Source organism: Phyllostomus hastatus, unplaced genomic scaffold (assembly GCF_019186645.2).
Source record: "Phyllostomus hastatus isolate PE091 unplaced genomic scaffold, TTU_PhHast_1.1 phas_contig_86, whole genome shotgun sequence".
Lineage (NCBI taxonomy): Eukaryota > Metazoa > Chordata > Mammalia > Chiroptera > Phyllostomidae > Phyllostomus > Phyllostomus hastatus.
In genome coordinates this window covers 15,351,160-15,365,273 of record NW_025333977.1, presented here as the reverse complement: position 1 = coordinate 15,365,273, position 14,114 = coordinate 15,351,160, and the positions used below count along the sequence as shown (strand labels likewise).

General features: G+C 35.9%; 1 protein-coding gene across 1 annotated transcript in view; it reads right to left on the bottom strand.

Moving 5' to 3' along the window:
• NMD3 (NMD3 ribosome export adaptor) overlaps positions 1-14,114 on the bottom strand; it is a 29,431-nt gene that overhangs the window by 11,465 nt on the left and 3,852 nt on the right. The window contains exons 5-9 of the mRNA XM_045851952.1: positions 8,546-8,626; positions 7,647-7,775; positions 7,272-7,362; positions 2,178-2,256; positions 1,409-1,505 (exon numbers count right to left, since the gene is read on the bottom strand). Of these exons, the coding sequence (XP_045707908.1) occupies positions 1,409-1,505; positions 2,178-2,256; positions 7,272-7,362; positions 7,647-7,775; positions 8,546-8,626 (477 nt within the window). The remainder of the gene's footprint in view (positions 1-1,408; positions 1,506-2,177; positions 2,257-7,271; positions 7,363-7,646; positions 7,776-8,545; positions 8,627-14,114) is intronic.

The window sequence follows — 14,114 nt, the reverse complement described above, 5'->3', positions numbered from 1 at the left end:
GCTGTGCAGCAGTAAAATGTTCAGTTCTAAACCAGGGTTTTGCCAACTATGTCCCTCAGACCAAATTTGGTCCAAGCCCATTTTATAAAGTTTCGCTGGAATACATCCTCAGCTATTCATTTATCTATTATCTATGGCTACTTTGTACAACAGCAACAGAGCTGAGTAGATGCAAAGGAAAATACATGGCCTGAAGTTGAAAAATATTTACTATCTGGCTCTTTACAGAAAAACTTTGCTGACCCTGTTTTAAGCCATCATTTCATCCCTTGGTAATGTACTCTATCATAAATTAGTGGTGACAGCTTTAAAGCTTAAAAATCACAGACCTAGGTACAAATCCTGGCTTCGTCATTTTGTAGTAATGTAACTTTGGCCAAGTCATCTACCCTCCCCAAGCTTCAGTTTCCTCATCTTCAAAATGATAGTGCAATTCACCCAGTTATTACGAGATGTAAAAAGGTGAAATACGCTCAAGTACAGTGGTACCTGGGTACTCATTGTTATTTGTTCTGATACTTGTGATGAGTGCCGAAACCAACGAGTACCAAATTATGAAGAATTTTCTCTTGCAAAGCAGCATCGGGACTCATACAAGTTCTAGCAAGTACAGGGAGTCCTGAGCAAGTGCCAAGCGCTGAAACATTTTTTTCTCACCAAAATGCATCGAGTACACGGTTTGACAAGTTCTGAAGCCAACAAGTACCCGAGATATGTCTATACTTAGATGTTAACTTATATAAAATGCTCACAATAAATTATAGCACTTATCATTAGTGATTTAAATATCAATTATAAATTCCTATATGACAGAAACCTCTAGATACATAATCCTTAACACACAGCCTTGTATACAGTACATCCTCAATAATAATTTGCTGAAATTTTAATCCACTTATGCTTTTGAAGAAGGGTTTTACCTTAGTACAATTAAATAAAATGATAAACTAAATTTTAAGTGTTATTCAGATTATGTTTTTAAATCACAAAAATGATTCTATGGCTTCATTTCCACAATACTGTTTAGTTTCATCCAGCCAAAATCCAATTTGAACATATTCCAAAGTGGTTCACTGATATTTATTTTAATGTCATTTCCTGTATTCAAAGTTTCATAGCATTGTCACGTGTCCACTAGGATCACAAATTTTAAGGAATAAGGACATTAAAAACTGAAACAGGCCTTTTAATTAGTACACCAAAATAAAGGGTATGCCAATTTTAATTTTAAGCATAATTACTTTTAACACCTTTTTAACATAGCTGAGTGTGTTAGAAATCACTTAAGGAAGTTATTCTAAATTTTTAACCAACCCCAGAAGGAAACCAGGAACTAGTAATTACATATAAACCAATTAATTACTTGCACTCTTTTATAGACATAGATTAATTAAATAAGAGAAAGTACCTTGCATATTGGAACAATTTCCACAGAAAAAGTGCTTTTGTAATTGTATGTGTTATTATGGATATCCTGAGAGATTAGTCTCTGTGAAGCTTTGTACCTATGAAGACAAAATGTTAATAGTAATAAAAAGACAAATGCCTTATTTGTACAGTCTCAGAATATCAATTTTCACCAAATCAAATCACTGTCAAAGGTCTGAAACAGCATCCTGATGTCTGCTATGGTGAAGCCTAATTTCATCCAAACTTTCATCAATATGACTACACCCTAACTATTTTCAACATATCTACTAAAAATCTCCAAAACGCGCCTTTGCCTCAGCCAATCTAACCTATAAACAGCATCCACTAAAAGCTACACTAATGTCCACAAATTTTTGTTCACACTCATCTCATTTTTCAATGTAAACTCTACCTCTGAAAATTTCCCACTTTAGGAGCTGAAGTCCTTCCTCCTCCATTAAACTTTCCCCAAAGCTCTCTACCCCATCTTTCTTCCCTCTTATTTAAAAACATTCAATCAGTGCTTCGGTACTATAGTGCTTGTTATCACAGGGTGAGGTGTACATCCCCAAAGTGATTCTTACATGCTCTTGGGCTAATACTTTCCTTAAAGTTACTAAATCCAATAAATGCTTATTAATTGTGTGAGTATCCCCACTACAATTTTAAATGTTTTAACACGAGAGGCTGTCTCAGTCTGAAGAACAGATGTGAATATACCCACTCCCAGCTCCTTGGACTTAATTACATTTAGGTTCAGAACATACCTACAGGGGACTGTACACTGAAGGAACTCTACCATCTTCTGAGCATGCTGCTTTGAAGAATAATAGAAATCCAGTCCATCTTTAAAAAAAAAAGCCACATGAATATAATTCTGCAAAATAAAATTATCTTCTACTAACACAACTATACAAATTAAATGTGTGCTAAAAATCAAATTATCAGAAAATATATAACAAATATATTAAATATTTAATATAAATATATACTAACGACTATATAGCAAATTAAATGTATACTAAAAATCAAATTATCAGAAAATATATGTATTAGAGATATCATATAAGAAAAATTATTTAACAAAATCAGACAAATGCTAACAAAAATAAGGTTCATAAATTTAATTTCAAACAATAATATTTAAGGTCAACAGGAGGGGAGAAAAACACTAAACAGGACATAGAAGAATATTTTATGTAATAAATGGAACAATTTACCAAAATGACAATAGAAATGCACCTAATAACACCACTGAGATGCAGAAAAAAAAACTATTCAAAAGAAATTAACAAATGTTAACACATGCACAATCATTGTGGGGGACTAGGATAAGACTATCAAAGCCAAAATGACCAAACTAACCAAAAATAGGAAGGATTCATAGAACTGAATCCACAATACAAGGACTTAATAACCAACTTTCAAGATTAATTTGAGATTACAGAACACAGTCCCAAGAAATAATACATACAATTTTTAAAAATTCAAAGTTCACCTGGCTGGCGTAGCTCAGTGGATTGAGCGCAGGCTGAGAACCAAAGTGTCGTAGGTTCGATTCCCAGCCAGGGCACATGCCTGGGTTGCAGCCCATAACCCCCAGCAACCACACATTGATGTGTTTCTCTCTCTCTCTCTCTCTGTGTGTGTCTCTCTCTCTCTCTCTCTCTCTCTGTCTCTCTCTCTCCACCCCCCTTCCCCTCTCTAAAAGTGAATAAATTAAAAAAAAAAATTACTGGTTGTAAATGCTTTAAAAAAAAATCCAAAATTCATAAAATAATTACGTACTAAGATTTTTTTAACTTCAATAAATTCAAAATGGTAGAAGTTACTACAGACAACAGTATTTGATCACAATGCAATAGCATTAAAAATCAGCAACAAAGGAATAACTAAAAGTAAAACTACCTGCTAAGAAATGTTTAGAAATATTCTTCCAAACAACTCAGCTAACTGGGAAACCAAAACAACCCAGAGTGGCTAAAACAATTGTAAAGATAAAGTTATCAGGAACATTATACTTCTCAATTTCACAACCCAGTAACTTGAAGTAATCAAGAGAGTGTGGTACTGGCGTGAGGATGGGTATGTAGAGCTATGGAACAGACTCAAATTCCAAGAAATAAACCCTTACATTTACGGTCAACAGATCTTTGACAGAGGATCCAAGGCAATTCATTTGGGAAAGGATAGCCTTTTCCCTGAGAAAGTAGGATATCCATGTGAAACAGATGAATTTAGACCCTTCTCTCACACCAAGAACAAAAAGTAACTCAAAAGGGTTATTAACTTAAAGCCTAAATGTAAGAGCTAAAACTATAAAATACTTGAAAGAAATATAGAAGGAAATCTTGATTAGACAAGAGTTGTTAAACACGACACCAAAAGCACAAGAGATAGAAAAATAAACTGGCAAATTGGACTTCAAAATTTAAAACTTTTGCAATTCAAGACACCATTAAGTAGAGACATCACATTTCTTGATTTCAAAATATATTACAAAGCTACAGAAATCAAAACAGTATGGTATCAACACAGTCCTATAGACGAATGGAACAGAATAGAGGGTCTAGAAATCAATCCACACATATGCAATGAGCTGATTTTAAACAATAGAGCCAAAAATACACAATGGGGAAAGGGCAGTCTCCAATACACGATATTGGGAAAAATGGATATCCATATGCAAAAGAGTGAAATAGACACTTGTCTTATACCATATACAAAAATCAACTCAACTCAAATTGAGACCTGAAACTATAAAACTCCTAGAAGAAAATATAGGGAGGGGAAAAGCTTTATGACATCGGTGTTGGCAATGACTTCAGGGCTATGACACCAAAAGCACAGGCAACAAAAACAAAAATAAACAACTGAGAGGAACTACAACAAACTAAAAAGCTTCTGCACAGCATAAGAAACAATACAGTGAAAAGACAACCTAAAATATAGGAGAAAGTAATTGCAAATGGGATATACCTAAAATGGATTAATCTCCAAAATATATTAGGAACTCCTACTACTCAATAGCAAAAGATCTAATAACCCCATTGCAACACGGGAAGGAGAACTGTATAGACATTTCCCTAAAGAAAACATGAAATAGCCTGCAAGTACATGAAAAACACTCACTGTCACTAATCAGGGAAATGTAAATCAAAACCACAGTAAAATATTTAAAATAAAAACACAATGAGGAATAAAACTATCACTGTTAACAGGTAACTGTTTACCTAAAAATCAAGAGTATCCAACTGTAAACTACTAATGATACTATGAAATCTCAGAAAGATCAACATATAAAATTAATAGCTTTCCAATATGTTAGCAATAATCAATTTAAAAATGTAATGAAAAAGTTGCCATCTGCAGTAACAAATAGTATAAAATAGCTCAAAACACCAACAAGGAACACTCAAAATCTTTATGAGAAAAACTATAAAATGTCACTGAAGTATAGGAAAAAACTGAGCAAGTAATTATGCATCAAACATGGTTCTTAATGCTTCGTATATTATTTAATCCTCACAGTACTCCTATGAGGGAGATGCTATCATCATCCTATTTTCTTGATAGAAAAACCGAGGCTCAAAGAAGTTAAAGAACTTGCCTAAGGTCAGACAGCAAAAAACTGATGGGACAGAGATTCAAACTGACAAATTCTGGTTCTAGAATCCAAGCCCTTACTATCAATCAAGTTTTGAAAAAAAAAAAAATTTAGTAAGGAGTAGACATTAAAAAGTATAATTTATATTGTGGTAGAAGCAATAAGGCAAAATTAACCACAAATGAACCATGTATATAAAGGAATTTAGCATGTAAGAATAAGGAGGTATTTCAAATCAGTGGGGAAAAGACAGACTATTTGGTAGTAGTTTATAAGACAATACAAATTAACCTTCTGGGAAAAACTCCTACCAGGTAAGATTAAAGATCCAAAAGTAAAATACAAACTATAATTTACTTTTAAAAAAATAATCTTGGAGGTGTAGCTGGCTGGCTCAGTCAGTAGAGCACAAGACTCTTAAAAAACAATCTTGGGAGTATAGAAAACTTTCCTCTGTAAGACACAAAAGTCATAAGCCCTAGCTACATAACTAAGAAGGAAAATTAATAGCACATTACACATTGCAAAAAGTATGTGCTCTCTCAGGCTCATGCTCAAACACATACTCCCAAATGCATCCTCGCTCTCTCTATATGCATACACACACACACAAGTAATGAGACTGATATCCTGAATAATAACATAAATGAGGAAAATACATATGTGAAGAACAGGCTATTCACATTGGAGAGAAATATGAATGACTAATACACATACGCAAATGTTAACCTTCATTAGTAATGAAGGAAATGCAAAATAAAACAAGATGCCATTATTGTCTCCTTTAGTACAACAAAAATTAGAAGGCTAATACAATCTTATGCAGTGTTGGCAAGAGTTTGAGAAAAATGTAAACTCCTAAGTGATGGGACTGTAAAATGGCACTATTTAGGAAGACAATCTAGCAGTACACACAAAATTTAGGATTAGCATACTCATCTAGTGATTCCAACTTTTGAACTCAATGCCACAGAAAAACCACTAAATATACAAACACACGGGCATTTATGTCGGCATTGTTTGCTGCAGCAAAAAAGAAAATGAAACATAAGCCAACTACTGTATTTTGCCATGTATAATGTGCACCCACATTTTTGTGCGCATTATACACGGGATTATCATGCTTATGCCATGTAATCATAATACTCAGGTATAATGCACACCCTTACTTCTCCCTCAAAAATTTGGGCAAGAAAGTACACATTATATATGGCAAAATATATGGTAATAGGATATAGTAAATTAAAGACATTGATTAATAAGCACACAAAAGTGGTTAAAAATAATTAAATAGAATCATATACAGTGAGATGGAAAGGTTTCCAACTATATAACGTAACATGTTAAAGTCACAGAATATTTCAGAATTATCCCACAGGAGAGAAACCAATTTTATCACAATGTACACAGAGTACACAGCACACTATCTTGTTTTAAGGGGCTACCTTTAGGAATAACAAGTGGATAAAAGGGACATAGCCATCCTTTATTCATATATACTTCCAAGTTGCAATTTTTATGATTTTAAAAACAGGTACAAATACAGAAACAAAACATTCATTTAAATCAAACCAAGAACCACTGTGGGGATGGGGGGCGGGGGGAATTAACTCTTCTGGATAAAAAAAAAAGGAGGGAAATGGTTAAACTTATAATATTTTTGGTTTTGAAAGTGACTACAAAGTATGTCCTGAAATGTATCCATGTCTTTTGCTATAAAAAAAATTCTGTGTGATAATAATTCTGCCACAGTGATGAACAATAGTTAAGTGTTTACAGCTTCCTTAGCTAGAATATTTGGATCTCCTTACTACCAAGAGTTACTCAAAACAAAGTTACCCGGAACAAAGGTGTGGCTAGCCACAAATAGTCAGACACTATGTTAAACAGGCAGCAAGGTTTTGTCTCACTGCTTCTACCAGTGTATAAACTATACTTTATAATACGTGCCCCTGTACTAATTGGGTTTTGGTTTTTTTTTTTGGAAATCTTCACTGATAGTGAGAATATTTCTAAAACCAGATTCACTAAGCCATGCTTCACCAATTTAGACTATTAACCTCATATCTACTGATAATACACTCAGGTCGGATACAAAGCCTACAAGATTTTCTTCAGGAGACATAACTGATACTCATTTTTCCTCTCCATTTAAAGACCAAGACCACACTTCTTAGCACTTTTCTCAAGATATACAAGATCAGTGATTAAAGGATTCTGACATCACTTCAAATGCCTTTATGTTTTAACTCACCATGAATCTCTTTGATACGAAGTGTATTCTGATACATTCCATATTTCAAAATTAACTGTTCCAGATAGTAGAAAGTTTTTTTGTGCAAAGTCTAAACATAAATACAATATTAGATTAATAGATGAAATGCAAGAAAAGTCACCCATAGATATGGCACACTGATTTTTAAAACTAAAATAATTTTTACAGATTATCTACAATGCAATAACCATCTATTTCTCAAGATCCCTGGTGAAAAAGCCAGGGACCTAGACAATCCCTGGGGCATTAAGAATTTAGAAAAAAGGGATAGGAAAGGAGGTTTTATTAGCTGCTTATAACTGACAAAGAAAAAACACGAGCTGGAGGATTCACTCATCATCTTTCTCTCGTCACCTTTTGCCTCACTTGGACCACGGCCTTCCAGAAATCCTTAGCTTCTACTCTATGGCAATCTGCACACATTTGGGGCTGAACAACATAATCCACCACGAACACTTGCTGAAGGATAGCGCCATTCATCACCTGATTTAAAAAAAAACAACAACAATCATACTACTTCATTCTTTCCTTTCTGTTTAATAACAAATATTTTTCTTAAAGAGACACTTCAATGTTTAACTCAAAATATTTTTCCCTGAATGCTTTGAGAATATCAACAATAAATCAGTTAAATGTAAAGTCACAAGTTATACTATTTCAAGAGAGACATATAGGTTTAATTCATAACATTTACTATATTAACATTTCAAATTTACCTTTAGTTGAAGTGGTTATGAGGAATTTTTTGCAGAATATATATATATATATATTTGTATATGTGTGTATATATATAATTTATCCTTAGAAGAAAAAATAAGACAAAAAACTATCAAAAAAGAAAACATTCCTAATTTGTTTCCAAACATAGCCAATCACCTGAAATCACCTTGGGAGCTTTTTACACATACACGTTCCTGTGTCCCCCAACCAGCTGAACCCACTCTGACTCGGTTACTGTGAGTCACGATAACCAGCCAAGTCTGAGAAGCACTGCCCTGGCTCATGTTTTTACTTCAGTTTTTTTCTAATAAAGTAACTTTGAAAAGATTACTTTAGCCCACTAACTATAAGCAATGGCTGCTATTATGAAAGATCTGATCATCTGTGCCAATGATCCAAAAGAAAACAAAGAGTTAAAATTAAGAATGTATTCATGTACTTTTAAGCTATCAAGTCACAAAATAACTTACCAACAGCCCCTTCATTATCACTGCCTACACTTTAACCACACTGAGAAATTATGCACAGCTTACCTCTTTCTGAATAGTCAGTTTAACTTTAAGTCTCTTAGAATGGGGCTCAGTCCAAACAAAGCCTGCATCTACAAGCCGGACCTTCCATGAAACACAAACAGAAAAAACATGAGTTCCCTTATGAGGAGAAAAATATGAAAGAACAATTTATTAATAAACAAATTTCATAAGATCTTTAAGGAATCTGTGATTAGTATCACTACCCAACATAACCAGTAAAAAAAAAGTATCATAAAAAGGTATGGCAACAAAAACAACAAATAAAAGGATGTAGGAGACTGTTCTGCGTGGCGTGGGCCCAGCTCCCACTCCAGACGCACAGGACTCACGCCCACAGATAAGTTCTCCCATGGGGAATGAGGCCTGCAATGTGCCTAGGCCACTATGAGTCTTGCTCTTGCTAAAAAAAAAAACTCCCTCACCCTGAATTAAGAACATTTACTGCAAAGTAACTTCCTAAAATCCACGCTAAACCTTCCAAGGATGAGTTAACCAGTTCAACCACTTTTGCCTTTTCATTTGCAAATATCCCTCTTCTGTGCTGTGATCAGCGGCATTGGCTCCTTTGTTTTCTGAAAAAGGACCATCATGTAATGTGCTGAGACCCAATAAAGGCCGGTCATGGCAAGGGCCAACGCTTTGCTCCTTTTGAGAGAAAAGTCATGCTATCCCTTTTCCTCCACTGACTCAGTAGTCTGTTGAATGTCTTACTTCATCCATAATGACTTGGACATTGCAAAAAAAAACACAATCTAACAACTACATTAGTGCAACAGATATAATTCAAGTAAAAATGAAATACTACTTGCATAGGACAAAAATAAAAACCTTTTCCCTAAAATAGTATACTATGTCTTCAATGGACCTTTTTTTTGGACATTATACTTTTTATAAGGAAGCAAAGACGTTGTGACCTCACCATCCACCAGAAATCTCATGAACACAAGTTTCTACTTGGATTATCTCTCTAATATAAAGTGTGTGGCTTTAAAAAAAATAAGGAATAAACATTCATTAGAGAGCACCTCATGCACTGAATATTAAATCCGTAACACCAGTGCACTGCTAAACAAGCAGGATCAGCAGAGGCCAAGAACAGTTTGCTGTATGTGAGAGGCTGAACAGAGCTCAATATTGCTAACGTGGATGTTTTGAGGAAGGAGGTGAGAGAACAAGAATGGAGGTTGTTTCAATAATTTGGGCAGGAGTTATAAGCAAGCTGAACTGGGAGGTACTAAAAATAACAGAAGCAAAGAGATCCAAGAGCTATTTAAGATACAAAATCTATAGGATTTAATATCCAGATATGGAAGGTGGAAAAGAACAGATTTTATTTGGTTGGCCAAAAAGTCTGTTTAGCTTTTCTGTAAAATAAAAGACACATTTTTCATTTCACCAATAACTTCAATGATTTGGATATTTTGAGTATGTCACCTATCCCCCATGTGGTATGACATTGACTGTTCTTAATGTCTCAATTTGATCACTATCAACTTCAACTGGTATACCTGACCGTGAAGCATCATCCAGCAGAAATCTCCAGCATGAAACTTCACAAACCACTGTTGACACATTCAACCAGTCACAGCACCTTCTCCATACACTGCACAAATCTTTTTTTTCTGCATTTCAGTTGCACTTGTACCTTTCTTGAAATAATAATGCATAATATGCCAAAAATGCTGCATATGTTCTTCCATCTTCAATATTAAAATGACTACACAAAAATTCACGAATTTCTTCATTTTTTTTAATGTACACTGATATGACAGCTATCATAATACAGTCTAACAAAATTGTTTCAAATGAAGTTAAAGACAACTAAGCGCTACTAGAGCCATCCTATGCAAAAAATCAAACAAATTTTTTGGCCAACCCAACAGAATAATGCTCAAGTATCCAGCTTGGGCATCTAGATAATACTATTTTTATGACACAAAGAACAGATTTAATAGGGAAAAGATGCTGCATTTGGTTCCAGACATTTGCATTTAAGAGGATTAATCTATGAGATATCCAAGTGAACATGTTCACCTAATAAGACATAATATTTAGTCTGGAACTCTACAGAGGAAGGTGAGCTCTAGAAAACAGATTTGGGAGACATCAGTGGGCAGGTGATAATTTAATTCAGCCCTGTCTGGTGAGAGCTAGACTAGTTAGTGTAGCTGCAGCCCTCCAGGGTGAAACTCTCCTCATACCACTGGCCCCTCAAAGCAAACCCTAGAAGTCAACAAGCCACAGCACACACAGAGGGTGACAGGCAGCTTCTATTCCCTCAGTCTTCATCTGCAGGGGTTGAGAGGAAGCCCATGGACACTAAGACTGCCTTTTACCCAGCCCCCAACCTCCATCTGCAGAAATGGAGGAGGATCCTTGAGCTCTACTTCACCATTGCCCAACACAGTCTCACCAAACTGTCTGTCCTCAGACAACCAGGACTAGTCAGGTTTACTGGGACCTTTATCCTTCTTTACCACAGTCCCAAATACCTCAGTCACCCCTCATCGCCCACACTCCAAACTCCATATGGTTCCACATATTCCTTATTCTGTCCCATCTAACACTCTGGAACTAAACAATCACTATCAACAAAACCTCCTGAATCCCCAATCTTTTCACAGAACATTCCCTTCACCTTCTAGATCTCTTGATTATATATGAAGTCTGTTTGGAAAAAGTCCTCATTGTTAATATAATGAGAACAGTTTGCACAACACTGGTGTGACCTGGCAGCCAAGAAGAGTGGACTGGAATGTGCACGGGTGAACAATGACAACTTCACTGTACTAGTAAGTGGAGGTGGTAGATGTCATTGAGTGAGCACATGTACTGTGTGGCCATCACATTCAAAATGACTGACAGAATAGAGCAACAAATCTGCATCAAATTTTGCGTTAAGCTTGAAAATTCCTCCATGGAAACAATTCAGATGACTCAGAAGACCACAGCTAAAGGCAACTGGTGACTGGCAGATTCATCACAACAACGTGCCCACTCATGCATCACGTCTCATGCAGTTTTTTGACAAAACATCAAATCACCCAGGTGACTCAGACCCCCTACAGCACAGGTTTCTTGCCTCAAAACTTCTGCCTTTTCCATAAACTCAAGTCACCTTTGAAAGGGAAGAGATTTCAGACCATCAGTGAGATTCAGGAAAATACTACAGAACAGCTGATGGCGACTGGGAGAACTGTGTGAGGTCCCAAGGTGCCTACTTTGAAAGGGACTGTGGCATCATTGTGCTATGTACAATGTTTTTTCTATCTTCTTCAATAAAAATCTCCATTTTTCATATTACATGGCTGGATACCTTCTGGACAAACCTCATACATTGTTTCTCTGCAGCTAATTAAAGTAATTACTAATATTTTTCTCACTTTCCTCCCATTATTGGACCATGAGCCAGAGAGGTAACCTCCTTGTCCTTAAACTGCTTATTCCAAACCATTCTCCCTGCCTCTTCCTTAAATACAGCTAGGTTTGAACCTGAACTCTTGGGACTATGTCACTACCTCTTTTTATTTTGTTTTTAATTTTTTTTAAAGATTTTATTTACTTTTTAGAGAGAGGATAAGGAAGGGAGAAAGAGAGGGAAAGAAACATCTGTCGGTTGCCTCTGACATGCCCCCAATTGGGGACCTGGCCCACAACCCAGGCATGTGCCCTAGATTGGGAATAGAATGAGCAACCCTTTGGTTCACAGGCCAGTGCTCAAGCCACTGAGCCACACCAGCCAGGACTTTTTTTATTTTTTATTTTTTTTAACCACCTCTTTCTTTGTTAGCCATCTGTTAATCCTTGGGTCACTGCTTTCATTTCTCAAAGATTTTTACATCATGGCTCAGTCACTCCTTTCAATAACATTAATACTTAATGATTTCAATATCCTCAGAAATAATCCCCCAAATACCTTAGCCTCTCGCTTCTTTTTGAGTTCCTCTCCCCACAAGACCTTGTCCTTCCTACGTGTAACTAACTGAATCTCTCACCCGCCTCTCCCCACTCAATTCCAAACATCTGACTATCATCTACATTTTCAGCTCATTCTCTCTAGTTCTGGACATTAAAAACCCTTCAATCTAGTGAAATCCACAAACTGTTCATCCTACCACCTTTTCACTATCTCCCATCCCTATCTACTCACTTCCATCCTATCCCAGCTTAATTTCAAGATCAATCATCACTCATTCCCATGTATACACTCAATTGCCTTGTCCCTCTCTCACTTTACATTAGTCATCTGGCTAAATCAGTTAAATCCAGTGGTCTGCCTGCTCTATGCCTTACCTATGCAGATGATGTGGCTAGAGAAATACACACGTACATCACACTATTCTTTAAGTCTATAACAGTAACTCTCAGCCCTGCCCAGCAACCATCCATCATTCTCGTACACTTTCCCACTTGCCCAGAGGTATTTTTCATACCTTCCCCTCTTCTCAAACACCTGATAATAGATTTTCCCTCAATAACTACTGCTCATGCATCTGTCTTCACAATTTTAAAAAAGAATCAGAAGAGATTTTCCAGAAGCTCCCACATGCCAACACGTTCTTTTCCATTATCATAAATGAAATGTCTGTGCTCCTATTATCAAGACCAATCTCTAGAATGCCCCAATAGAGAGTAGAGATCTTTGTTCTGTTCTGTGAAATATTCCAGGCTCCCAAAATAGGCTGGTAAAGAATAAGTGCCAAGTATTTGTTGAATGAACAAAGAAAAGTATTCTTCCACTGGTATGCTATATCCTATCTCTTTCCTCCCTCTCGAGGACATCTCCCAGACAATTATTCTGTATCTTTGCAGTTTTACAAATGTTTCCCTCTATACCTTATTATTCCAGGACAGCTTACAAGTATACTTAACATCTCTAATCTTAAGAACTGTGTCCCTGCCCTGGCCAGTGTGGCTCGGTTGGTAGGAGCATCATCCTATAAACCAGTCAGGGCATATACTTATGCTGCAAGTTCAGTCCCCAGTTGGGGTGCACATGAGAGGCAACCAATCGATGTTACTCTCTCACATAGATGTTTCTCTCCCTCTTTATACCCCTCCCTTCCACTCTCTCTCTAAAAATCAATTAAGCATGTCCTCAGATGAGGATTAAAAAAAAACAATGTATCCTTCCTTTTTTTAATTTTTGCTAACTTTTTTTTATTGTTGACACTGTTACAGATGTCCCCCATTTCCACCCTCTTTGCCCCCCTCTGCCCAGCCTGGCTCCAGCCATTACCACACTGGGACTCACCAGACATTTGACAAAAGTCTAAAGAATAAGAGCAAAAAGACCAAGTTATACAAAAAACTGACTCCAGAGGAAAAAAAAAAACAGAGAAAGGCAAATCAGGAAATAGAAATGTTTAAAAAAAAAACCTATTAACAAACCCTCAGAATACATCAAGACTCTGACACTTAACAATATTAGTGCTGGGGAAAAAAATCAATACAAAGACAAGAAGATAAAGTTAAGAAAATTGCCAGGAACACAGGAAAAAAGAGACAAAACACTACAAAATAAAAATTTAAAACAAAAGGAAAAAGACAAAGTTGAGCAGTAGTTTTA